The sequence below is a fragment of the Muntiacus reevesi genome, chromosome 13 (assembly GCF_963930625.1).
Source record: "Muntiacus reevesi chromosome 13, mMunRee1.1, whole genome shotgun sequence".
NCBI classification, from domain to species: domain Eukaryota; kingdom Metazoa; phylum Chordata; class Mammalia; order Artiodactyla; family Cervidae; genus Muntiacus; species Muntiacus reevesi.
In genome coordinates this window covers 194,721-220,884 of record NC_089261.1, presented here as the reverse complement: position 1 = coordinate 220,884, position 26,164 = coordinate 194,721, and the positions used below count along the sequence as shown (strand labels likewise).

Genomic DNA, 26,164 nt, shown 5'->3' with positions numbered 1-26,164 from the left:
AGGGACGAGCGAGGCTGCGGGAAAGCACAGATGCCAGATTCACAGCTCCACACGCTGTGGCTGAACCCCAGACCCAGACCACCTGCTCGGGAACAGACTGCTGCTGGTCCAGATACAGAGGCAGGGCAGGTGGGACCTGCTTGGGCCGGGCGGACCTCCGGGAGCCTGGACCCCGAGGCTCCCAGTGCTGGGCTGGGCATGCCCTCACTGGGGGGACACCCCTGGGCTCATAGACCCTCACTTGGCATGTGCCCTGCATGGCGACTCGGGTGATCTGTGAAAGGGGTGCGGGGGGGGGGGTGGGATTACACACGGAGTGAGACCCTCGGAGCAGCTGTTCTTGTTCCTAGACACCTTTGGGTTAAAGGGAGAGGGGCACGGGAGCCTCAAACTCCCGTTTTCACTGTGACACGTTGTGCAGAGGTTAGAAATGGTGACATGTTGTAATAACCCAATATTTAATTATTTAAGAGCAAAAGAGGCAGGCTGGGGATCTCCGGCTGCGCGTTCAGGTTAACAGCCAATCTGGGCCGAGTCCCACTTCGGGTCGGGGGGAACGCGCCTCACACCAGCGGGGCGCTGGGGAGGCGAGGAGGGGGAGCCAGGTTGGGGCTCCGGGCAGCGTTCTCTCCCTCGTCCTCTGGGCGGCGGGCGCGGCGCGGCGCGGCGCCAGCCGGGGCATTCCCCGTCCCCGCCGTGCCGGTGCTTCCCGGCGGCTAGCCGCCCCGGGAAAGTTCCCCAGCCCCTGATCCGCTCGGCCGATGGAAAGTTTCCGTGGCTGCGTAGCGCCGGCCCAAGGCGCCCGGTCGAGTAGGGCGGACACGGCTCAGGTTGCGCCGCGACCGGAGGGGTGCGCGGAGCTAGGAGCACGGCCGGCCGGGCAGGACCCCAGGCCGCGCACAAAGGGACCCGCCCCCGCCGGTCCGGGATCTCGCGCACAGCGGCGCGGTGCGGGTGGAGCGGGGCCGGCCTGGATCCCCGGCACGGAACCCTGCCCAGACCTCGATTCCGGCCCCTGGCCGGCCCGCAGCCCGGATGCCGGCCCCGACCCCGACCCGGGTTCCCGGCCGGAGCCTACCTGGAGCGCGGTTGTGGGCGGCGCCGCAGCACGGCGTCTGCCTGTCCCTCGGCGCGCGGCGTCCCCGGGCGGGCGCGGGTGACCGTCCGGGGGCCTCCGATCGCGCCGGTGCGGGGCGCACCCTCAGCGCCCCGCGCAACCGGGGCCAGCCCTCCGCCCCTTGCTCCGCCGGTGCGCAAAGCCGGCCTACCGGCGCCGCGACCCTCGCCCCTCCCCGCCGCCGCCACTGTTCTCACTGGTCGGGAGGCCCGGCAACCGGCGCCGATTGGACGAGCGCGGGGAGACGCCGGCTTGCCATTGGGCGCTGGGGGTGTCCGTCTCTGCCGACCACGGCCCCTCGTGGAGCAGCGGAGGCCGGGGCACCTGCCGGGACCTATGCGGCTGTGGCCCGGGCTGCCGGCCGCCCTCTCCCGGCCTCCTTCGAGGACGTGCCCGGGCCATGCGGCCCGCGCGGGGAGCGGGGAGGCCTGGCGCCCCATCCCCGGACTTGGGCCGGTCGGCTCTGTCGTCACCCCCAGTTTCCCGGGTATCCTCCTCCAGCGCCTGCTGTTGGCTGCACGCGGCGCCCGCCCTTTGGCACCAGTTGTATTCCCACAGTCCGCGAGGGAGCGTTCTGCTGTCCTCCCGTTTTTACAGACGGAAGACCCACCGAGGCGTAGAGAGGTTCTCGCCAGCTTTAGGTCACTGGGAGGAGGCGGTGGGGCTCCAACCCAGTCCATCTGGGCGGTCTCCCACCCTCATCGCCCCAGGGTTCCCACTGTGGAGGCCCGAGTGGGTGGGACCTCTCGGGGAACAGTGACTTTTCTCCTCCTTCAGGGGTGAATTTACGACTCCGTGGGCTCCGCCCACCCTGCAGGGCCCGGGGACTGGCCTCCCTCTCTGACCCAGGCTGCAGATGGGGTCTGGAAAGAGTCAGAGTTCAGGGAAGGTGGCCTCTGCCCCTGGCCCACTGCCACAGGGCCCAGGAGCCCCGTCTCTCCCTCTCACCCACCCTCTACCTGGCTTCTGGCCAGTTCTATAAGGCCATCCCTCGGGCACATGTGAAAAGCTGCAGGGAGAACCAGGTTTCTGCTGGATGTTAGAAGTTCCCAACAGCTGCAACTGCTTGAGGTCAAAAGGGTGACCACACGAGGTCATGAGCTCCCATCTAAGGATGTATGTGTTCAGAGGTAGGGTGACAGGGAACCCGTGGTGGCCCTGAGACACTCACCCCGACCCATCTCATTGGCTGATGGCGGAGTGGGATTTCCACCTCCCCAACCTAAGCATGGCTGCATCCCCTTTGCAGATAATGGGAAGGTGCTGGTCAGGAGGGCTTGGCCACTCGGGGTCCTGCACCTCTGGACCCAGTGGTTTGGGGCAGATCACTCTACTGCTGCTGCCTGTTGTCCCCCCGGGCATGGCCACTCGCCTCCAAGTCCTGGAGTCTGCTTATCCAACACTACCACCTCTCAGCTGGACTGCAGAATCCAGCTGCCCAGAGGGGAATCACTGGCACCACCCAGCTTGACTCTTGCCAGGTGTCGCGAGGAGGACTGAGTGTCTCTCGCTAGGTCTGCCACCTGCTGGCCAGGAGTCCTGGGACACGGGGAGCCCAAGGACAGGAGGAGTCCTTGGACATGGGGAGCCCCAGGACAGGCAGAGCCCCGGGACACAGGGAGTCCTTGCTTTCCTTGCCTGCAAGGGGCTTCTGTGGACTTCGAGGAGTAGCACAGATGAGACAGCACAACAGTGGAGTGGAATGGACTTTTAGGGGTGTCATGCAGGTTTGAGATGGAATCTTGCCTGGGGTTAATACCAGTCTGGCCCTTGCCCTCTCTGAGTCCCAGTTTCCACAGGGCATCAGATCTCCAAGAAAGGATCAGGCACCTACATCCTCACTGCAGGGTTGTGAAATTAATCCAGCCACTGCCAGTGGCCACCTAATTCTGACTTCAAGCAAGTGACACAAAATTGCTTTAAGCCTCAATGTTTGCATCTGTAAAATGGAAATATGAGAGCTGTGTCCTGGAATGCTGGGTTAGAGCACTTAACACACTGAAGTGAAGAGCCAACTCATTGGAAAAGACCCTGATGCTGGGAGAGATTGAGGGCAGGAGGAGAAGGGGGACAATAGAGGATGAGATGGTTGGATGGCATCACTGACTCAAAGGACATGAATTTGAGCAAACTCTAGAAGATAGTGGGGACAGGGAAGCCTGGTGTGCTGCAGTCCATGGGGTCGTAAAGAGTTGGACATGACTTAACTACTGAACAACAACAAAGCACATTGTTGTGTGTGTGTTCTCAGTCCTATCTGATTCTTTCTGACCCCAAAGACTGTATGTAGACCGCCAGACTCCTCTGTTCATGGGGTTTTCCAGCAAGAATACAGGAGCAGAGTGAGTTGTCATTTCCTCCTCCAAGGGATCTTCCGGACTCAGGGATCAAACCAACATCTCTTGCATCTCCTGCATTGGCAGGTGGATTCTTTACCTCTATGCCACCTGGGAAGCACCATTATTAGCAACCTTAATATAATTGTCATCCTCGTCGTAGTTTGCTGAGGACCCATTTGGAGTAAGCCCTGGGCCTCTGAATCTCCACTCAGACCGCAGACACAGCCCAGAGGACACTGTGGGCAGGGAGCCGCAGCGAACGTCTCTGTCCTCCGGTGAAGGATCTAGTCAGTGGCTTTTGCTCAGTTGCGATGGTGTGGAGATCAGGCTGACAGCCCTGCATCCTGGGGTCGGCCCTGCCAACAGCCTCGAGGCGGGTGAACGGCTGCGGTGACCGGTCCGACGTCTGTCCTGAGCGCAGCAAGGATGTCCGCGGTCAGAACTGCAATGGGGAAAGATGGCCAATTTACAGGCATGGACTGGGGAGGCGGGGAGGCAGCCTCCACGTGCGCACCCTGCGGAACCTCCTGCAGGGCCCCGTGCAGCGCTGGCCGCTGGGCGGGCAGGAACGTGTCCACGGGAGTAGGGCTGGGGGCCGGCGCCGTCCTGCCCGCGGGGGTCACGAGGCGCCCCCGGGCGCTTGGCGCAGCCCCGGGGGCGGGGCGCCGGGAGGTGCAGCCCGGAGCGACGGCGTGGGCAGCCAATGGTGTCCGGGCTCGCGCCGCGCCGCCCCGCCCCCTAGCCTGACTGCCCAATGGCGAGCGCGCGGGCGGCGGGGGGCGGGGCCTGGGCGATGGCGGCTTCAGCGCGCGGGCGCGGCACCCGGAAGTCGGCGGCCGTGGCGGAGGCGGTGAGTGCGCGCCGGGATGCGGGCGGCGGGCGGCGGGCGGCGCTCCCCGCGGGGCGCGGGGCTCGGACTCGGCAGCGGCCACCGCGCCCGCCCCGCGTTCCCCTTCTCGAGGCGTTGATTGCCCGTCCAGCGCCCGGTCCGATCGGAGACCGAGCCGACCCCGGCCGACGGAGCGTCCTTCGCGTTCCTGAAACCGCGTTTCCAGTGTCCCCGCCGGGACGGGGCGCGGGCCCGCAGGCCTGGCCGGTGTCCCTGCCAGGGTGGGTGGGCTACGCGGCGGTGGGCCGGGGAGACCTGAGTCACGTTGCTCCCTCCCTGCGCCCTGCTGCAGGGGATAGCCGATGCGTGTCCGGGAGGCAGCCGGGGCCAGGTCGTGTGCGCTCCTGGACCCGGCCTTCCTGGGCTGGCTCGGGCGTCAGGCCCTCCCCACGGGAGTTCAGGGCCAGGGGCTGGGCAGGGCTGCACCCAGGGTAAGGCCCTGTAGCCACTGGTTTTGAAGATACTCCTGCCCCAGCAGCACAGATCTGGTGTGGGCCTTCTGCCCTTGGGCAGCTCCTGAGGTCCAGCTGGCCTCTGCTGGGGCAGTCACATGGTTAGCCAGGCCTGCCCTGCTGTCCTGCTGCGGGCCTGCCCACCGGTGTCTCGCTTTTTTGGTCTTGGGGGACAAGGGATAGAGCTGTGAGGGGTGCCTGCAGCCGGGAGCTCCTGGGAACTGCTTTCTGCTGCTTGCGCCTTGTCCTCTGGGCAGCCTTTCAGGGCAAGTGTCTGTTGGCCAGATGATAGCATTCACAGTGAAGAAAACTCAGGCTGAGGGCCAGTGGTGTCCCCAAGGTCACTCAAAGCTAGGCTGGCCTGTCCTCCTGAGCCCCTCTCCCAGAAGCCTTCCTGCCTCGAGTGACCTATCGTGTGGGGTGGGGTGAGAGGGTGGGCGTGTTGGCAGGTGGATACAGCAGAGCCTCCGCTCCTGCTCCCTGGGGCCCAGGGTTCCCGGTGGGGAGAGCGTGCTGTCCTGGTGCTCCCACCTGCTGGGACCCCTGACCGCTGACTGCAGAAGCACGCGTACCCCAATACTGTGGCTTTGTGTCACTGGTGTGTCAGCAGGATGCAGGCCCCCTGGACCAGGCCTCCAGCCGTCTACTCTGCCCCGCTGCTCTGTCCCTGAGCTGTTAGGACTGCCTCACGGGCTCTTTGTGTGTTCATTTCTGGGCTGTCACTCAGGTCGTGTTTCACCCTGACACAGTCACGTGCGGTGTCCTGGGGACTTAATCCTGTGCTGGCTGCGGCCCTAGAAGGCCCCTCCTGGCCACTTGGTGCCCTGCATGCTGCTTCTGAGGGTGTCTGTCCGTGGCCCTGGGCAGGGAGGCCACTGCAAGTGGGGCCACACTCGTCACTGACACCGTGTAGGTCTGTCAGCCAGTGTGTGAGGACAATTGGTTGGACTGGACCTTGGGGTTTGGTGATGGGCTCTGAGAGAACAAGGTCGCCCCTGGGTTTTCAGGCTGTCGGTGCAGCTGTGTTTCCTCCTCCTCAACTTTCTTTCTAGGTTGCAGAAGTGCTGGATACACGCTTCACAGTGAAGAGGCCCAGGCCCCACCACCTGGTGTCTCTCCCCGGTCCTTAAGACCATGTCCAGTAGAAGTCCTTGCTTCTACACTCCTTTTGGGGCTGGTGGGAGTGCCCCCTTCCTCCCTTTAACCCCTTGAGCCGCAGGGCTAGCCCCCGGCTTGTGGGGAAACCGTGCTCCTGTTGGGATGGGGACCAAAGTGCAGAGCGTCCAGCGTGCGCCATGACTCCCTGCGTCCCTTGTTGGTGTTGCTCTTTTGAACCCTGAGGGGACAATGACACGCACTGTGAGGCTGAATGAGTGCCCCTCAAACGGCTCTTAGATCTCAGGAAACATTGTCGCTGTAGAAAATGTGTCATAGTGAAATGCTACTTATCAGCCAGAACCACAGAGCTGGGTTGCGGAGTCCTGGGCTGGGAGGGGGTGCGGTGGGCGGTGGCGGGGTGGGCAGCCGGCTGCTCTGAATGATTAGTTCGGGCTGATAGGGCTTGTGTCCCCGTGTGTTTCTGTCCTGGGCTGGCAGCCGCCGTGGAGTCACGTGTCACGCGTCACTTGTGAGCAGCTCCTGCCTGGAGCTCCAAGCTCCGCCCCGCGTGGTGGGCGGGGTGCCCGGCGCCTTGGCTCCAGGCCAGATGGGCTGGCTGGCGGGCCTTGACTGCCTTCCGCCAAGAGTGTGCAGTGGGGGACAGAAGGAGTGGACCTGCCTACCCCAGGGCTCGGTCACCCCCTGCCCAGAGCCCTAGGGAGCAGCTGGAGGAGAGTGATTGCCAGGCCCCTGGATCCCTCTCCCGCACCCACTCCCCCACCGCTTGCATTCATGGGTCCCCCACTCCTGACTCCTCTGGCCAGTGTGCCCAGGTATGTCCGGTCCCCAGGTGTGTCCCCCGGTCCCCAGGTGTGCCCCCCCGTCCCCAGGTGTGTCCCCAGGTGTGTCCCCAAGTGTGCCCCCCCATCCCCAGGTGTGCCCCCCCATCCCCAGGTGTGTCCCCCCCCGTCCCCAGGTGTGCTCCCCGGTCCCCAGGTGTGTCCCCAGGTGTGTCCCCAGGTGTGCCCCCACATCCCCAGGTGTGTCCCCCCCCGTCCCCAGGTGTGTCCCCAGGTGTGTCCCCCCGTCCCCAGGTGTGTCCCCCCGTCCCCAGGTGTCCCCCCCCGTCCCCAGGTGTGCCCCCCCGTCCCCAGGTGTGTCCCCAGGTGTGTCGCCCCGTCCCCAGCTGTGCCCCCCGTCCCCAGGTGTGTCCCCCCCGTCCCCAGCTGTGCCCCCCCGTCCCCAGGTGTGTCCCCCCGTCCCCAGGTGTGCCCCCCCGTCCCCAGGTGTGTCCCCCCGTCCCCAGGTGTGCCCCCCCGTCCCCAGGTGTGTCCCCCCATCCCCAGGTGTGTCCCCCCCGTCCCCAGCTGTGCCCCCCCGTCCCCAGGTGTGCCCCCCCGTCCCCAGGTGTGTCCCCAGGTGTGTCGCCCCGTCCCCAGGTGTGCCCTCCCGTCCCCAGGTGTGTCCCCCCGTCCCCAGGTGTGTCCCCAGGTGTGTCCCCCCGTCCCCAGGTGTGTCCCCAGGTGTGTCGCCCCGTCCCCAGGTGTGCCCCCCCGTCCCCAGGTGTGTCCCCCCGTCCCCAGGTGTGTCCCCCCGTCCCCAGGTGTGTCCCCAGGTGTGTCCCCCCGTCCCCAGGTGTGTCCCCCCGTCCCCAGGTGGGCCCCCCCGTCCCCAGGTGTGCCCCCCCGTCCCCAGGTGTGTCCCCCCATCCCCAGGTGTGTCCCCCCCGTCCCCAGATGTGCCCCCCGTCCCCAGGTGTGTCCCCCCCGTCCCCAGCTGTGCCCCCCCGTCCCCAGGTGTGTCCCCCCGTCCCCAGGTGTGTCCCCCCGTCCCCAGGTGTGTCCCCAGGTGTGTCCCCCGTCCCCAGGTGTGTCCCCAGGTGTGCCCCCCCGTCCCCAGCTGTGCCCCCCGTCCCCAGGTGTGTCCCCCCCGTCCCCAGCTGTGCCCCCCCGTCCCCAGGTGTGCCCCCAGGTGTGTCCCCCGTCCCCAGGTGTGTCCCCAGGTGTGTCGCCCCGTCCCCAGGTGTGCCCCCCCGTCCCCAGGTGTGTCCCCAGGTGTGTCGCCCCGTCCCCAGCTGTGCCCCCCGTCCCCAGGTGTGTCCCCCCCGTCCCCAGCTGTGCCCCCCCGTCCCCAGGTGTGTCCCCAGGTGTGTCCCCCCATCCCCAGGTGTGTCCCCCGTCCCCAGGTGTGTCCCCAGGTGTGTCGCCCCGTCCCCAGCTGTGCCCCCCCGTCCCCAGGTGTGTCCCCAGGTGTGTCCCCCCATCCCCAGCTGTGCCCCCCGTCCCCAGGTGTGTCCCCAGGTGTGTTGCCCCGTCCCCAGCTGTGCCCCCCGTCCCCAGGTGTGTCCCCCCGTCCCCAGCTGTGCCCCCCGTCCCCAGGTGTGTCCCCCCCGTCCCCAGCTGTGCCCCCCCGTCCCCAGGTGTGTCCCCAGGTGTGTCGCCCCGTCCCCAGCTGTGCCCCCCCGTCCCCAGGTGTGTCCCCAGGTGTGTCCCCCCATCCCCAGGTGTGTCCCCCGTCCCCAGGTGTGTCCCCAGGTGTGTCGCCCCGTCCCCAGGTGTGTCCCCCGTCCCCAGGTGTGTCCCCAGGTGTGTCCCCCCATCCCCAGGTGTGTCCCCAGGTGTGTTGCCCCGTCCCCAGCTGTGCCCCCCCGTCCCCAGGTGTGTCCCCAGGTGTGTCCCCCCCGTCCCCAGGTGTGTCCCCCCCATCCCCAGCTGTGCCCCCCGTCCCCAGGTGTGTCCCCAGGTGTGTCCCCCCGTCCCCAGCTGTGCCCCCCGTCCCCAGGTGTGTCCCCCCCGTCCCCAGCTGTGCCCCCCCGTCCCCAGGTGTGTCCCCAGGTGTGTCGCCCCGTCCCCAGCTGTGCCCCCCCGTCCCCAGGTGTGTCCCCCCGTCCCCAGGTGTGCCCCCCCGTCCCCAGCTGTGCCCCCCGTCCCCAGGTGTGTCCCCCCGTCCCCAGGTGTGTCCCCAGGTGTGTCGCCCCGTCCCCAGGTGTGCCCCCCCGTCCCCAGGTGTGTCGCCCCGTCCCCAGCTGTGCCCCCCCGTCCCCAGGTGTGTCCCCCCGTCCCCAGGTGTGTCCCCCCGTCCCCAGGTGTGCCCCCCGTCCCCAGGTGTGTCCCCAGTCCCCAGCTGTGCCCCCCCATCCCCAGGTGTGCCCCCCCGTCCCCAGGTGTGTCCCCCCGTCCCCAGGTGTGCCCCCCCATCCCCAGGTGTGCCCCCCATCCCCAGGTGTGTCCCCAGTCCCCACCTGTGCCCCCCATCCCCAGGTGTGTCCCCCCGTCCCCAGGTGTGTCCCCAGTCCCCAGCTGTGCCCCCCGTCCCCAGGTGTGTCCCCCCAGTCCCCAGGTGTGTCCCCCCTCCCCAGGTGTGTCCCCCCGTCCCCAGGTGTGTCCCCCTGTCCCCAGGTGTTCCCCTCTGTCCCCAGCTGTTCCCCCCTGGTTCCCAGGAGTGTCCCTTAGTGCCCAGGTATGCCCCCTTGTCTAGGTGCCCTCTTTGCCTCTTTAGCTGAGGGTGTAGGCCCCACCCCAGCCAGTAGCCACCTGAGCGCGTGAATCCTTGTGCCAGTCTCTTGGCCACTGGCCGCTCCAAGCCGGGGCTGCATCTGGCGTCCCCGGTCTACTGAGAACCCCTCTTCCTGCTTGCCCGCGGAACATCTCAGAGCCCGTGGGGAAGGAGGGCAGGGTCTGTCGAGGTTTTCTCGTGGGCAGCTCCGGGAGGGTGCTCCGGTTCCCCCCAGGAAGGGCACCTGTTCTAAGCGGCCAGCTCACGGGATGGCACAGAGCGAGCCCTGCAGGCTGCTGCCCAGATCAGGGTGTGGACCTGCCACTGGCACTGAGACTGGGGACCCTTGTGGGTCCCCAGACAGGCAGGCTGACCTCCGGCTCCGGGAGCGGACTTCCTCACCCGTGTCACTTCGCAAACACGGGTGCCTGGTGTGCCAGATCCTTCAGTGTCAGCGGCTTCTGTGAAAAGCTGAGCAGGGGACTCCCGCCCCGAGATAGCACAGCGCGTGCCGAAGTTCGACCCCAAGGAGTCGTGTGGTGGGCATCCAGGGAGGCCTGGTGGTGCAGACAGGACACCTCCGCTGGGCAGCACGGGGTCCCTGGCTCACGCCTCCCACATGGGCAGACACATCCGAGAATGGAGCCTAAAGACAGCCGTGCGTGGAGCTCAGGAGAAAGGGGTGTCGCTCTGGGACGAGGGGGCACGTGCCGTGCAGCTTGGATGCAGAGACGTGCTCTGGGAGGACGGGCAGGTTTTCACGGGGGCAACTTGGGCAGCGGGCAGGGCCACCCCCGGCCACCGCGTTGAGGGACAGCGGCCAGCAGATGTGCAGAGCACCTCCTGCCGCGGGGGCTCAGACTGACGGCCAGTGGGCAGGAAGACGGGGTGGTGGGGTCCTGTGTGAGCGATGACTCCGGCATGCACTGTACTTTGCCGAGAAAGGTCTGGAAGCACACAGCCAACCGGAAACTCCTGGGTTACCCGGGGATGCCGCTCCCTCCCCCTGGGTGTTCAGCCATCTGTCAGTCTCCATGCTCTGGTCCTCTTTCAGCCAGGCTGCCGCCGTCTGGGGACTTCCTTCCCCGGGGACCTGTCTGCGGCCTGGCTGCACCCCCAGCGAGATGCCTGTAACTGCCGGGCACTTGGTGTGGGAGGAGCCCGAGGAGCCTGCCTGGGAACCGGCTGCCGCTGGCCTTGCCCCGCCTGCGGCCTTGCGGCCCGCTCTGCTCCAGATCTGCATGTCCCGAGCCCAGAGAGCTGAGTTCCATGGCAGCCACCCATCAGTGGGGACCCTGCCCCCCGGCCTGGTTCCCCCTGGCTACCCTGCTTGCCGCGGGCCGAGCCCCCTCGCCCGCAGAGGGTGGGCAGCTGGTGTCCGACTGTGGCTGGCACCCCTGGCAGGGGGCTGTCACTACCGCGGCCCCCCTGCCCGGGGGCTGTCACTACCGCGGCCCCCCTGCCCACCGGGCTGGACGGCTTCCTTCAGTGCCCGGTGCCCCCAGCTTCGCCCACCTCCATGCGCCCACCCGGCCCTCGGGGCCATGCCAGGACTGCAGAGTTCTGACATCTCAGGCTGCCCTGGGCCTGTGGGCACCCTGGGCTGCAGGTGGAGTTGGGCTGGGCAGGGTGGGGACCCCCCAAGAGGGCCAGGAACAGCCCACACCCCCGGCCCAGTGCTCTTCAGGATGACCTTGTCCTGACCCCGGCCTCGGTGTCACTCGGAGAGGAGGAGCCCAGGCTCACTGGGAGCACTGGGACCTTGAGCCCTCAGCTCACTGCCCCGCCCTGACCTCGGAAGTCTCGGGAAGCAAGCCAAGGGGAGCGCCTGCGTGCCCTGCTGCGGGGCTGTGGGCGACACCAGTGCAGTGTCCAGGACTTGCCCTGGGAGCCCTGGATGGCAGCGGGGCTGTCAGGGAGGACTCAGACCCCGGAGAGGATATGGAGCCTCTTGCGAGCCCACAGGGCCTGAGCGGGGCAGGCTGGGAGGAGGCCCTGGAGGAGGGCGTGGGGGGCAGGGAGACTTGGGGCGGGGAGGGGCGGGGCAGCGGGCCTGCTGAGTGGGGGGTGAGGGACTGGAGAGAAAGGCAGTTCCTGATGGTCCCCTCCCCAGGGGCTGGCTTTCCTCCGGCCCCTCCCTCCCGATGACCGCGTCTGCACCCAGGCTGCAGCCCTGTGCCTGCGCCCACACCTGCCTGGAGACCCGCCGCAGCCTTCCTGGTGCTGGGAGCCCTGCTCACCGCCGCCTCCTGGGGGCTCGGCTACCCCCGCCCTGGGTGGCTCGGAGCCCCCGCGGGGGCCCTGTGGCCAAGTGGAGGAGGGCCCTGCGTCTGAGCTCAGCAGTGGCTGGTGCCCCCCCACCCCTGGGCCCCGGTACGCAGCCTGGGCTAGACATGGCAGGGGAGGGCAGGCCAGAGAGGGCACGTTCAGCGTGGGGTGTTCCAGGTGAGGCGGCCCTCCGTCCTGGTGGGGCTGGGAGTTGGCAGGAACCCAGTGGGGCTCCTTCTGCTGCCCGTGGCCAGCCTGGTCACCGCAGATGGCCCTGGCTGACCCGCCTGGGGCGTCCGTGTGTCCAGAAGTGAGCAGCCCCCCGGGCGGGCGGGGGTCTTTGTCTCGGGTGCCGCACTCTGCTCACGGGGCAGGTGGGATGCCGGGGTCCTGAGGCACCCAGTGGCCGCCCGTCACCCTGCCCTGCCTCCTGGGTGATCTCGCTGACTGTCCCATCTTCCGTGTCTGACCTGCCCCAGCACCATCAGCCGAGGTCTCACGCTCACCCGTGCGGCTCTTTCTTCTCTTCTGTTCACGGCCATGCCGCAGGGCTCGCCTACCTTAGTTCCCCGACCAGGGATCAAACCCGCGCCCCTGTGCTGGGCGTGCAGGGAGGTCCCTGAGGCCGCTGCTTCTGGAGGGTCTTTCTGGCACTGGGAGGCCCCCGGCGTCCTCTCCGCACACATGGCCCCGAGCCCCTCTCCTGTGTTCAGACGGGCGGGGTCGTGGGACGTGGGGGGGGCCCTGCCGCTTCTTGCTCGCGGTGCTCCATCTCGTCATGCGGGTCTTTCCACCGCGCTGCTCTCTGTTCTGGAAATCACTCCAGAGACTCTCGGAAGTCTGGGATGAAGACGGACACTTCAGTGTGCCCAGGGGTCCCGCCAGTGCAGACGCACCTCAGACCAAGTCCCTAGGCACCCCGGGTGTCCCTGGCTCTACACATGGAGCTTCTTAGAGACCCCCTCACTTCTGTGCACCTTCCCTGCAGCCCCCGTGTGGCCGTGCAGACACACTGGGTCCCTGTCTCCTCATCCCTGAGGCCGCCAGAGCCCAGGTCGCGCCATGGGCGGCCCCTGGGGCGGGAATGGGCACCATTCTCTGCTCTCTTTCTTCTCTGGATTTTTGTGTTCTCTCAGATGTCAGCTAAATCCGGCATGACCTTGTCAGTTCTTGGCTTTGAGGATTTTCCATGTTTTTTCAAGTGTTTTGAGTCACTTTTACAAAGGAGGTTGGTCCCAGTGATCTGCCCACAGGATGGGGATTGCTGGGCACTCTTGGGACGCTGGGCCCCAGTGGAGCCCGGCCTGGCCACACCACCCGGGGGCCCTCTGTGTGTGCGCTGCGTGTGATGCGGTGCCCTGGGCTCCCGCACACGGCCCTGGTCACCACGGCCGCGCCTCCCCTGCATGGCCACGGCGCCTTACTGAGGGCAGAGGTCGGTGGACTGGGCCGTCAGCACACCTGTGCCTGGACAAGCACGGGGCTGAGCTGGAGGTCCCTCCGGGCCTGTGGGCACAGCCGGGGAGAGTTCCGGGTGCATCCAGTGCCCGCCGGCCATTCCATCAGACCCGTGAGGGGAGTGAGGGGAGGGGCCGCTGGAAGGCCGTGAGCCGGGCGGCTGCCGCGTGACTCTGCGTCGCGGTCGCGGCCATGGCGCTGGCCGTGGGCTCCGGCCCTCTTTGGCGTCTCCGAGAGGGGCGGCCAGGGCTCCCGTACCTGGTCGCCTGCTGTGAAGGCGGGTCAGTGTGCTAGGAATGTCCTCCTGTGAGTCCTGAGACGGGAGATGGTCTGTTTCAGACCCCAGACCAGGGAGCGATCGCCAGCCACCAGGGCCAGCGAGGTCACTGGCGTCGGGGAAGTGTCTGGCCACTGCCTCAGAGCATGTTTACAGAGACGGGCGAGCATCGCAGCATGCACCACACAGGTCCCTTGTCCAGCAAGGGTCTGGGCAGTGAAGCCTGGCTCAGTTCGGGCAAGGGGGGCCTGCTGATTTGGGAGGTGCTCCTGTCGTCTGCCATTCACTCAACACGTTTCCTTCTCCTGCAGAGCTCGTGACCCGTGGAGCCAAGCCCCCCCTCGGGACTCATGTGCATCATCTTCTTTAAGTTTGATCCTCGCCCTGTTTCCAAAAATGCATACAGGTAACCCCCCCGGGCTGCACCCACTGTCCCGCTCCGCCTTGGGAGCCTGTGTGGTCGCTGCGTGCGGGGTGGGGCGCAGGCCAGCGCCTGGGTCCCCTGAGAGCAGCTGCTCAGTGGGCCCCACGGGGGGTTCCTCCTGGGGCAGGGGCCCCGAGTCGATGTCCAGAGGTGCTCAGACTTAGCCGCTGGAGACGGCCGCGTGGGCAGGACGGAGGATGGAGTGGACGTGCGCACAGCCCCGTGCCCCCAGCTGGGGACCTGGCGGCAGTCGGACAGAGTGGTAGCGATGGAGACTGGCCTGGGGGCCAGCAAGCAGCCAGCATCATGAGGGCCGCCTGTGCGGGGGTCAGGTGCACTGGGGGGCCCGCCGGAGCAGGCAGGAGGCTGAGGCCAGGGAGGGGCCGCTGGCTCTGGGGGGCACCCCTCTGTCTTCCAGCTCCATGGTGGGGACCCCCCAACACTGATCCTCACGGAGAGGGAGGCTGGGTTGTGACCCCCAACCACAGAGTCACCAGGGCGGTTGCTGTGAAGTCGCTGTTGTCCCAGGGCCTGGGTCATTTCAGCGGCTTCTCGGGTGCCTGACGTGTGGCTGAGGCCACTCACTCCAGGCCAGGGAATGAACAGTGCCCAGCGTCCCCTTCCTGCGGGGGAGCAGGCCGCAGGGCCAGGCTGGGGGCTGGGAGCTGGCTCTCGACAGCCCCCAGCAGAGCGAGCTGGGAGTCGGGGTCCAGCCAGTGGACAGAGCCCCAGGACTGTGATTAGAGCGGGGAGGTCTAACGTGGGATTATTAGGCACTGCGGGGTCAGGATGCCCGGGGGCAGAGCCCGCCCTCCACCCCTGGGCCGAGCCCAGCCCGGGCTGGCGCACTGGGTGGCCAGAAGCTCTCCGGGCACTTGGAGATCTGCCCGCCTGCACTGGCCACCGTCTGGGCTGTGCCCCGAGTCAGGGAGCGAAAACCTCTCCCCAGCAGCGTCCCTCCAGTGCCCTCTGCTGACAACACTGGGCCCGCAGCCGCTGCAGAGCCCTGGGAAGGGCGGCGGCGGACGCTGGTGCCACGCTGCCGAGCTCTCCTGCGATCCGGGGCCACTGCGTGAGAGCGCGTGTCCTGTGGGCTGTTCGGCAGAGCGCCCTCGGGGGTGTGGGGGGAGGGAGACAGCGTGGCTGGTGGGGGCCTGGGGTACATCTGGGAGGCTGGGGCGCATGCAGGGGCCTGGGCTGCATGAGTGGCTCGGCAGAGGAGCCCCAGGCCAAGGCCGTCTGGACCCCTCGTCTGTGCCCTGTGCTGTGCCCCTGTGTTGCCACCCCACTGCCCTCTGTTTTGGGGCACCCACCCCTCCTCACGTCACCTCCCATTGCCATCACCCCTGGCACGACCCCTCAGGTGCCCTCGGGTTTGACCTGCCTCCCAGGCTGCGCGCCCGGCCACAGGCACTGGTGTCGGACCTTCCCGGGGCTGCCCTTGGCTCGACACGCCCGCCCACCCGCCCTGCCCTGCCTGGGTGTGACCCCTGTGGGAGCTCCCGGCCTCTGCGCCCCCGTGCCTGTCGTTGCCCAGCACTTTGCCTCCATATTTTGCCAAATGATGGAAACCTTGAATCAGGTGACCCCGAGTTCACCGGGGGTGTGTCCTGGGGGGGTTTCTGGCCTCTAAGGGGTTGCTGCTCTTGGATGGGCCCATGGCCAGCGCTTGCAGGTGGCCTCCGAGAGGAGAGTGACCCTGGCCCACGACAGGTGAGACCAGGCGGTCTGGTCCTGTGGCTTCAGGGGACTGACCCCTGCAGCAGCGGAGACCCCGCCAGCCAGCACCTGCGTTGCCCCCAGGGCCCCGAGCTGAACACCTCGCTGAGGCAATAATTGTGTGGGTGTTGGGGTGCACGAGCCAGTGTTCCCAGTGTTCCCCACAAGCCAGTGTTCATGGAGCCAGGCGTCCCTGTGAACAGTACTCTTGGGCAGTTTTGAGGAGTACGGGCTGGTCCCCGGCCCCACACCAGCCCATGCTGCTCGCAGGGTCCCTCATCAGAAACAGACGCTGGGTCTCCGGGAGCCTTCAGGGTGACCCCGCCCACTTGACTCCCACCTGTGTGTGGAGTTGTTTCTGTTGTCTTTTTGGGTATCTGGGCCCTGCCAAGCCTCACTCAGGATTTTAGTTCCCTGATTAGGGATCACACTGCACCCACCACAGCAGAAGCACGGACTCTTAACCACTGGACTGCCAGGGAAGTCCCTCTAGAGCTCAGGGTAGCTTTGAATGTTCGTTTAGACCTGTTGGGGAGTTTGTGTTTGCTGATCGTGGCCGTGGACTTTCTAGATCGAAAGCCAAGAAACTGGAGGCAGAGGAACAGCTTGTTGTTTTTTAGTCATTAAGTCACGTGGAACTGTTTTGCGACTGCGTGGCCTGTAGCCCCTTAGGCTCCTCTGTTCACGGGGTTTCCCAGGCAAGAGTACTGGAGCGGGTTGCCATGCCCTTCTCCAGGGGCTCTTCCCGCACAGTTATTTTAGGTGGCAAAAGTGACCAAAACTTCGTACCTCAGAACCAGTGCTCTGAAAACATCAACGTTTTCTAGTTGCCAAATAAATGCTTGTATGATTCATAATACTAAACAGGAAGGGAATACAGAGAAATCCTCAGCTGCCCCCTCCCAGAGATGCCCCAGAGTGCAGGAGGGAGCAGCACTGGGACGCCCTCAGCGCTGCTGGGGGTTTCACGGCGTGCTCGGGGAAGCGGTCCACGGGCCAGAGGACTGGGCCGAGTCTGCTTTCCCCTTCCCGCGGGCTTGCGTCCTGACTACTGAGGCACCGCTGTCTTGGTAACGAGAGGAAAACCAAGGCTGTTCCCAAGAGACCGTCTGCCCACGTGAGATGCTCCAGTTCCCATGAGACCCTTCTCTGTGCTCTCTCCTCAGGCTCATCCTGGCCGCCAACAGGGACGAGTTCTACCACCGGCCGGCCAGGGCCGCAGACTTCTGGGGGAGCAACAACGAGGTCCTCAGCGGTGAGTGTCCCCGCCGCCCTCCACGCGCCTGGTGCCCGGCCGGAAGGTGGGGGCTGTACCTGGATCCACCCTCCGCTGGGGCTGGCCCCGCGCGAGCCCAGGCCGCTGTCCTCGAGGCCGCCTGGTGGCACGTGCGCGTGCGCGTGCGCAGCCGCAGGCACTTGTGGTGCCCTCAAGCACCCCTGGCCCCAGGGAGGGCCGCCGGAGCTTGGGGGCCAGTGCGGAGCCTGTGGAGCAGACGGGCCCCTTGGGAGCAGCTCCCGGCACCCAGAGGGTGTGTACGTGTGCCTGGGCCAGGGCCCTCGGACATCCATGGAGGCTTCCTGTGTGCAGCGTTGGGCAGAGGAGGCTGGGCGCAGGGAGAATGAGCAGGTCCTGCGGGAGGTGGAGAGAGAGTGGGGAGTGGGGTGGGGCGGGCCGGCCCCTGCGCCCTGAGCTCTGGGCATGGCGGTCCCGTGTGTGGGGTCTTTGCCTGGGCTGGCCTGGCTTCCCAGAGGCGTGGAAGCCCGTGGAGAGGACTGAGGGGAGCCCGTGGCATGGCCAAGGGACATTCTGGGTGTGCTGCTGTTCAGTCGCAAAGTCATCACCAGCTCTCTGCGACCCTATGGCCTGCACGCCAGGCCTCCCTGTCCATCACCAACTCCTGGAGCTTGCTCAGACTCATGTCCATCGAATAGGTGATGCCATCCAACTGTGTCATTCTCTGTCGTCCTCTTCTCCTGCCTTCAATCTTTCCCAGCATCAGGGTCTTTTCAAATGAGTCAATTCTTCGTGTCAGGTGGCCAAAATATTGGAGTTTCAGCTTCAGCATCAGTCCTTCCAATGAATATTCAGGACAGATTTCCTTTAGGATGGACTGGTTTGATCTCCTTGCAGTCCAACGGACTCTCAAGAGTCTTCTCCAACACTACAGTTCAAAAGCATCAATTCTATGGTGCTCAGCCTTCTTTATGGTCCAACTTTGATATCCATGCATGACTACTGGGAAAACCATAGCTTTGACAATACAGACTTGTGTTGGCAAAGTGATGTCTCTGCTTTTAATATGCTGTCTAGGTTTGTTATAGGTTTTATTGCATCTTACCCAAAGTCTTTGCCTATCGTGAGATTGTAAAGATATCTTCCTCTATGTGGTTCTGGAAGCCTTCTGGTTTTGTTTATGCTTAGGTCTGTGATTTCTGTGGAACGCCAGCCTGCCAGGTCTTCATTTGATTGTGGTCACTCTTGGTCATTTGGAGAGAACTGTCATCCTTTTTTCTATAGTTGGTTTACAGTGTTGCGTTAGTTTCTCCTGTTCAACACAGTGATTCAGTCTTACATATGTGCATATATATATTTTTTTCATAGTGTTTTCTGTTATGGTTTATCACGAGATGTTGCGTATGAAGTTTTGTGCCATGTGGTAGGACCCCGTTTATTCGCCCTGTATACACGAGTTTGCCTTTGCTAACCTAAACTTCCTCTCCCGCTCCCTTGGCAACCACAAGTCCGTTCTCTGTGTCTGTGAGTCTGCTTGTTTTGTAGATAAGTTCATTTGTGTCACATTTTATTTTTAGCGTATTTATTCGGCTGTACTGGGTCTTAGTTGCGGCATCGGGAATCTTTAGTTGCCACGTGCAGGATCTAGGTCCCCGACCAGGGATCGAACCTGCCCTCTACATTGGGAGCACAGAGTCTTAGCCACTGGGTCCTATTTTAGAGTCCACATACAGGCCATACCAGGCGGTGTTTGTCTGTCTTTGTGTGACTGACTTCACTCAGTATGACAATCTCTGGGTTTTACCCCTGTTGCTGCAGATGGCATTATTTTGTTCTTCTTATGGCTGAATAGTATTCCATGGTGTAAATACACCACATCTTCATCCATTCATCTGTTGATGAACATTTACTGTGCTTTTACATTGTGACTGCTGTAAACAGTGCTGCAGTGAACACTGGGGTGTGTGGGTCTTTCCACGTTAATTTCTCCAGATGCACACCCAGGAGTGGACTTGTTGGATTGTGTGGTAGTTCTGTGTTAGTGTTCTAAGGAAGCTCCGTGCTGGTCGTCATGGTGGCCGCGCCAGCGTGCACTCCCCCCAGTGGTGTCAGAGGGCTCCCTTTTGTCCGTGCTCTGGCAGAGCTCCTCTTGACCACGTGAGCGACCGGGCCCCAAGCAGGGCTCTTCGTTCAGTCAGGTCTGCCTGACACGTGTCCTCAGCACACGTCTTCCCTGTAACATTTTTCTATGTGTTTTGAAAATCATTTGGTGCTCTTGTTAATGATAATTAAATTTTCATTTTCCAGTTCTTGTTAGTATTTACTCATTAGTTATGGAAGGCTTCTTTTTCTTGTAGATTCTCTTTGGATCTTTTTCACGTACAAATAAGGGCAGTTTTATTTCAATACTTCTTTCAGGTCTTTCCCTCTTTTAGTTCTACTATTGTCCTTTCCCTGGAGGAGGATAAGGCAACCCGCTCCAGTATTCTTGCCTGGTAAGTCCCATGGACGGAAGAGCCTGGCAGGCTGCAGTCCACGGGGTCGCAGAGAGTAGGACACGGCTGTAACAGTTCATCAGTGTTGTAATAATAATGTGTCAGTGACTTAGTTGTTTCCACCCCAGTCTTCAAGCAAGTGACCCCGCCGGCCTAGGAGCTCACTGCTGGTGGCTGTAGCCACCTTGCCAGCCCAGGGTGGGCCCGTGGTCGTGGAAGGTTGTAGCAGGAGGGCTCCCAGTGAAGCCTGGTCCTGCCCAGGGACGACAGCCAGTGTCCCTGCACCTGGCTGGGGCCTGGCGGGGTTCCCGCGGCAGAGCTGGTGCTGCGTGTGCCCCAGCCTGACGCCCACCAGGTGCCAGCATGTGTGTGTGGGGCCGGAGGTCCCAGGGACGATAGGTGTTGTCCCTGATGAAGGTCACCCCGAAGATCTGTGGGCCTTCAGGCTGCCTCGTCCCGCAGAGTTTGAGCCCGGGGTGGCCCCAGGGCTGCTGGTGACACTGTCGTCTGCTGCAGGGCTGGACATGGAGGAAGGCAAGGAGGGCGGCACGTGGCTGGGTGTCAGCACACGGGGCAAGCTAGCCGCACTCACCAACTACTTGCAGCCGCGGCTGAACCATGATGCCCGGGGCCGAGGTACGGGGCTGCGGGCTCGCGGACAACTGGAGGGGTGGGAGGCGGGGTGAGGAGAGGGGCTCTGCAGCCCCCTGGCTGGTGGCGCCGGGAGCCATCTCGGCCTGGCTGCGGCCTGGCTCCTGACCGCTGTGTGGTCACCCCCGCCCTGTGGACACACACTGTCCCCCTGACGTCCCCTTGTGCTAGACCTCCCCGTGGGGGCTCAGCAGGAGGATGTTCAGAGTCAGAAGTCTCAGCACTGCCCCCCTTGGCTGCCACTCGGTGAGGGGGGGCTGGCCCGGGGGGACCGTTGTCTCCCGGGAGAGGGGCTCAGTCCTGCCGCCCTCCCATGGGCATGTGTCCCCTGCCACAGGTGAGCTCGTGGCCCAGTTCCTGACCTCGGACATGGACAGCTTGTCCTACCTGAAGAAGGTCTCGGCCGAAGGCCACCTGTACAACGGCTTCAACCTCATCGCAGCCGACCTGAGGTGGGTCTTCAGGTGGGGAGGTGCTACCTGGGATAGGGCCGAGGGCAGCGAGGTGACCCCAGGTCCTCTGAGGGCTCGGGAGCTGTCTGTCGGCCTGTCCGGAGCCTCCAGGGGGCTGTGATGCCAGCCAAACCAGCCATGGGCCCTGTGGGCAGAGGACGTGGGGCGAGGGGCGAGGGGCGTTCTCCGCCCGGGGTGGGGAGGACAGCGAGAGGCGGGGGGAGGCCTGTCCCCAAGGTGGGAGGAGCTGTTCACCCGCGGAGGTTGGGGCCCTGGAGCCCTGGGCATCCGTTCTGGCCGTGAGATTCAGGAGCCGGGCTGCTGGGCCCTGTGGGGGCCCCGGGGACGCATCGGTCGGGTTGTGGGTAGGCCCATGTTGATGCACAGAGAGGTGTCGGGCTGATTGGGCACAGGTGGGTCGTAACAGTGGCGCCTGTGCGGGAGGGTGTGGCCCCAGCGGCCCCAGCTGACCCTCTCTGCCCTCGGTTGCAGCACAGAGAAGGGAGACGTCGTTTGCTACTATGGAAACCGGGGGGAGCGGGAGCCTGTCGTCTTGGTGCCAGGTGAGGCCGCCCCAGCGGGTAGCGCAGGGTGGGCTGCTTCCCTGAGGGCCCCTTGCCGCTTTCTGGGCCTGGGGCTCTGCTGGTGTCTCTCCTGGGGCTGCTTGCAGCCGTTCATGCCCCCTGTGACCAGTGGTGACTGTGGCCTCACCTGGCCCACAGGCGGGCTGCTTCCGCCCATGCGGAGCCCTTGGTGCCCCCAGTTCTATGACCCCTGTGGCAGCACCAGGACCCCCCCACGCTGCCCTCAACCACGCCCAGAGAGGCTGCCCGTCTGCAAATTGCTGCTGGGATGGAATTCTTGTCACTTCCCCACTGCTGTGTCGTCCCAGAGCCTACCTCGCCTGATTCCTGTCGTATCTATTCATTCATTTTTGGCTGTGCTGGGTCTCCCTTGCTGTGCGGGCCCTCCCTAGTTGTGGCGAGCAGGGCTGCTCTTTCTGGAGTGTGTGGGCTGCTCCCTGCGGTAGCTTTCCTTGTTGCGGAGCAGGGGTCCTAGGGCAGGCCCCGTAGTCGTGGCGCAGGGGCAGAGATGCTCCACGGCACGTGGGGACTTCCTGGGTCAGGGATCGAACCCCTGTCTCCTGCATTGGCAGATGAATTCTTTACCACTGAGCCACCAGGGGAGCCCTCCATGTTACTTTAAAAGAAATAAAGGAACTGCTCCATTGAACTGTGACCACGTGGCATCCAGCCCACCCGTTAGAGTATGCTTTCAGTCGCTTTCACTGTCCCTAAAGTGGTGCAGCTGCCATCAAGATCCAACTCCAGAAGGGAAGCTCACCCCTTGGGGCTGTTACCCCCCAGCCCTGGAGACCGCCGTCTGCTTTCTCTCTCTGTGGGTTTGCCCACTCTGCGTATCTTATGTAGACAGGCGCAGACAGTACCGGCCTTTGTGTCTGGCCTTTCCCTTTGAGGAACGCTTTCAAGGTTCATCCTTCTGTGGTGTGAGGGTTCCGTTCCTGTTTGTGACTGAATGGTGTTCCATCCTGTGGGTTTTCTGCCTCATTTATCCCTTGCCCACTGAAGGACGCTTGGCTGTCCCCACTATTGGGTGCTGTGAATGTTGGTTCCACGTTTCAGTGTGGGTACCGTCATCTCTCTTGTGTGGGTACTTCGAGTGGAGTTGGCAGATTATAAAGTAACTGAACGTTTGATGAGTTGCCAGGCTACTTCCCAAAGCAGTTGCACCATTTTACATTGCCAGCAGCAAGTTTACGAGTCTCGCCAGGACTTGTCACTGGCCGACTTCTCACTGTAGCTGTCCCCAGCGTGATGTGGTCGCACCGTGGCCTTGGTTTGTATTTCCATGGTCGTTAATAACATTGAGAAACTTTTCACCTGTTTGCTGGTCACTCTTGTGTCTTATTCGGAGAAATGTTTACTCAGTCCTATCTCTATTTTTCAGTTGGGTCATCTTCTGTTATTGAATTGCAAGAATTATTTTATGTGTTCTAAATACAAGTCTCCCATCAGATACTTGATTTGTCTAATGTTTTCTTCTGTCCTGTCTTCTCACCTTCTCGTTGGTGTCTTCTGAAGCACATCATTTAAAATTTTGACGACATCCAGTTTACGTGTTGGCACCTGGGGCATCCCAGGGTCGGGCTCCCTGACCCCAGCTGACCCTGGCAGGCAGCCTCCTGGCCTGAGGCTGTGGGGTTCCCAGCCTGAACCTTCCCAGTTGGCCCCCACCTCGGGCCACCCCTACTTAGGGACGGACCTTCCCCCGGTGGATTCCGATCACCCGAGCCCTCCCCACAGCCAGGGCTGGCAAGTTCCTGGAGACGGAGGTGTGCAGAGAAGGAGTGGGTGGGTGGAGTGTGGGTCACAGTCCCCCCGCCCCCATGCTGGCAGACCCCTGGCCTCCTGCAGGGACCTACGGGCTGAGCAACGCGCTGCTGGAGACGCCCTGGAGGAAGCTGTGCTTCGGGAAGCAGCTCTTCCTGGAGGCCGTGGAGCGGGGCCGGGAGCTCCCTAGGGACGCGCTGGTGGCCCAGCTCCTGGACGTGCTCAGCAACGACGAGGCGTGAGTGCCCCCCGCACACAGACCGAGGCTCTGTGAGCCAGCTGCTTCAGTTCGTGGGGCCCGTGTGTTTGGGCCCCGGGTAGCCCTGGGGGGACCTGGTGCAGGGATGGGCTGGCAGTCGCTGTCCCGTGGCCCCTACAGCGAAGCCCCGAGTAACAGGCTGAGTGGGGGTTCCGGGCCCTGACCTGGACATGCAGGGAGCAGCTCGTGTGGCTCCCCCACCCAGTCTGGTGGGCTCCCGGGCGCTGCAGGGCTGCGGGCTGGCAGCAAGAACACTGCCTCTGTCCTTCAGGCAGCTGCCAGACCCGGCCATTGAGGCCCAGGGCAGGGAGTACGTGCGACCCATCCTCAGCAAGTACGCGGCCGTGTGCGTGCGCTGCCCCGACTACGGCACCAGGTACGACAGGCAGGCGCAGGTGCCACCTCCGCCCTCCCTGGCTGGGAGCCCCGTGGTGGTGCTGGGAGCCCCGGGTGCTCTGCCTCGTCAGCCCAGGGCCCACCGGCCGAGTGGTGGGGGGGTGGTCCCGCTGGGCAGAAACCTGTGGGGCCCCCAGCTCAGTGCACCCCCCTTGCCCTGAGGCCCAGAGGCACTGGGCCTGAGAGCCCCGAGACCGGAGCCAGGCCGGGGTCCAGCGAGGCCCCTCCCTCCTCCGGTCTGCACCTTTTGAGGCGGAACATGGGCCCTGGGCTCTTTTAGGACCAACACGGTCATCCTTGTGGATGCAGACGGGCACGTGACTTTCACGGAGCGCAGCATGCTGGGCTCGGACCCCACCCGCTGGGAGACCACTACCCATGAGTTCCGGCTGCAGAGCTAGCCCACAGCCACTGTGGCTGGGGCTCCCGGGAGGCCCTGTCATAGGTACTGCCTGTGACCTGGCCAGCGTCCCCCAGGGCAGAGCCCTCTGTGTGAACTGTCTGCGTCCCCGGGTCTAGCTCGGGGCCCAGCCTTAGGCCCTGGAAATGACAGTGGCCTGCAGTCAGGGTGCTGGGCCTCCCCTGCCTGTGTGCAGAGCCCCATGTGACACACGGCACGCAGGCGTGCGCACACTGCAGGCCATGGGCGTGTGCACATGTGCTCAGACGCACACGTGCTCCAGGCACGCCACCCACCAGAGCCGGCCCCGCAGCGAGTGCCTCTCATCCTCACGCGCTTCGTCCCGTGGGTCTCGCCGCGATCCAGACGCGAGGGTGGATGTCCGCTTCAGAGCAGCGCCTCCTGTCCTGGCGATGGCCTTTGCTGCCCCCAGCCCTGCTCCTGGAAGGGGACAGACCCTCTGGAGGGATGAAAGCCTGTCCCCTAGAGAGACACAACCTGGAGCCCGGGGGCGCCGTGTGCATGGGGCCGTCCATGAGGAGTGTCTGTGCGCACTGCGCTGCCTGGGGCTCTGGGGCTCCAGGCAGGCCCATCTCAGGGAGGGCACACAGAGGCCCCTGCCATTCTCCTCTCGAGAAACTAAACATCGTAGGACTCTGTACATGAATGGGGGAATGCTGACAATAAAACTGAGGCTGATGCATTCCACGCCTCGACTGTGAGACAGAATGACCGTGTGGGCTGGGGAGCTGCCCTTTTGGTCCGCAGACCCTGGTGCAGGTGGCGCCCTGCACCCCTGGGGAGCCGTGCGGTCAGGCCTGTGGAGGCCCGTGGGTGGTGGAGGGGCTGTGCACCAGCTAAGGGGGCAGTGGCGTCCATCCTCCGCGCAGCGCTGGGCCCTGGCTTTGGATGAGCACCCTGGTGCTCTTGTCCACAGCTGGGCCCAGGCACCTGGAGTCCTGCATCCAGTGTGGGCACCCAGCTGCCCTCCTGCCTAACCTGGCTTCCTCAGTGTGTTGATGGCTCGGGTGGGCTGGGCATACCCTGGGCCTGCCCTGCCTCCCTAGCCCCGCTCTGTCTCCTCTTCACCCCTCACGGCCCCGTGGGAAGTGGCCCCGCATGAGGCAGCCTGTGCCGCGCCCCGCCCCCCCACGTCTCGCCCAGCCGCCATTGGCCAGGCCCCTGGCTCTGGGCCAGCCAGCTCCCTCTGTCTGCCTCACAGGCCCCCCAGGCAGCCATGCTGGCTTTTGGGGTGCCACTGCGCTGGTGCAGGGCCATCCGGAGAGGCTTTCAGATGTCTGCTGCCCACATTCCCCATGCGCCCTCTGCCCTGTGTTCCTGGGCAGCCCAGACCCAAGGAAGCAGCTCCAGACTTGATTCTGTGGATCTGGGCTGACCTGGGCGCCCCCTGGGAGATGACGCTGGGCTCCGGCCCCTCAGGTCACCTCGTCAGGTGTTTCCAGAGGTAATCAGAAGAGAATTGGTAGGAGCGGTGTCCTTATGAAAAGGGACACACAGGCACAGGCAGGCACACAGACAGACGCCTGCGAAGACCGGGGCCAAGCTGCCTCCTGCCCAGGGGCCCCAGACTCAGGGAGGGGGGCCTGCCATCCCCGGGAACCCTCAGAGGGAGCAGGGCCTGTGACGGACACCCCGACCTCAGACGGCCAGCCTCGGACCAGGAGAATAAATCTCTGTTGTGTGAGCCCCTCACTGGCGTACTTTATCTTGGCAGCCGAACAAAATGAGAAATTGTGACCTCGTTTTACACACCTGTGGAGACACAGGGACAGCCCCGCAGCCCGCAGGCCAGGAGGGGGCAGGGTGAGGCCAGGTGGCCCCGGGGGTCCAGCCGTGCTGGCCTCGCCCACCTGCCCTGCTCTCACTGCTGCTCCTGCCCCAGGGTCTTTGCTGTGAGGTTCCCTCTGCCTGAAGGGCCCCTCCCGCAGATGCCCATGCCGCACTCCCCCTCCCCCACCCCGCAGGTCTTTGCTCAAGTCCTGACAGTCACCCTGTCTGAGGCAGCCTCCCCGTCTTGGTCTCTGCTGCACAACAGAAAGCCCTTGTCTTGACAGGCTGTGCATTGACCGAGTGTTGCTTGTGTGTCTCCCGGTAGGAACAAGAGCGTGAAGACCTTTCCTCTGTTCCACCCCTGTGTCCTGATGCCCCAGCCAAATAGATAGCAGAGCCAGGGATGACAGTGCTGGCCCTTTGCACACCCCCTTGGCTCAGGCCAGTGTCTGGAAGCGAGGTCTCTGTTGTTTGGTGGATTCAGGACCTGGTTTAACTGTCTCCTGGAAGGACCTTTGACATGCCCAGAAGAGGCCTCTGTGCTTGTCACCAGATGCATCTGATCCCTGAGTCCCTGCCAGGGTCTCTCGTGCCCCTTC

General features: G+C 64.3%; 2 protein-coding genes across 10 annotated transcripts in view; one reads left to right on the top strand and one right to left on the bottom strand.

Moving 5' to 3' along the window:
* Nucleotides 1–1,208, bottom strand: part of ARVCF (ARVCF delta catenin family member) — a 29,946-nt gene extending 28,738 nt beyond the window's left edge. For 4 of the 5 annotated variants that reach the window (XM_065903817.1, XM_065903819.1, XM_065903818.1 and 1 more), the window contains exon 1: nt 1,079–1,208. The gene's annotated coding sequence lies outside the window, so the exon portion shown is untranslated. The remainder of the gene's footprint in view (nt 1–1,078) is intronic. The other variant, XM_065903824.1, reaches the window with a different exon arrangement.
* TANGO2 (transport and golgi organization 2 homolog) lies at nt 21–25,444 on the top strand. 5 transcript variants are annotated; one of them, XM_065903834.1, is made up of 9 exons: nt 21–129; nt 13,705–13,799; nt 16,703–16,791; nt 19,782–19,901; nt 20,254–20,368; nt 20,861–20,931; nt 22,786–22,957; nt 23,250–23,354; nt 23,655–25,441. In XM_065903834.1, the coding sequence occupies exons 2-9, from the start codon at nt 13,744–13,746 to the stop codon at nt 23,773–23,775; spliced, it is 849 nt and encodes a 282-aa protein (XP_065759906.1). In that variant the 5' UTR covers nt 21–129; nt 13,705–13,743; the 3' UTR covers nt 23,776–25,441. The 5 variants fall into 5 exon arrangements, with proteins under 5 accessions (XP_065759906.1, XP_065759905.1, XP_065759908.1 ...); XM_065903833.1 differs by lacking the exon at nt 21–129 and adding an exon at nt 4,255–4,306; XM_065903836.1 differs by lacking the exon at nt 21–129 and adding an exon at nt 4,313–4,566 and having other exon boundaries at nt 23,684–25,444.
* The last annotated feature ends 720 nt before the right edge of the window (nt 25,445–26,164 follow it).

Coding starts and splice junctions, on each gene's coding strand:
- TANGO2 (XM_065903834.1), top strand. CDS start 13,744: ATGTGCATCATCTTCTTTAAGTTTGATCCTCGCCCTGTTTCCAAAAAT. Junction 16,792..19,781: donor CAACAACGAGGTCCTCAGCG/GTGAGTGTCCCC, acceptor CGTCTGCTGCAG/GGCTGGACATGGAGGAAGGC. Junction 20,369..20,860: donor CTCATCGCAGCCGACCTGAG/GTGGGTCTTCAG, acceptor CCTCGGTTGCAG/CACAGAGAAGGGAGACGTCG.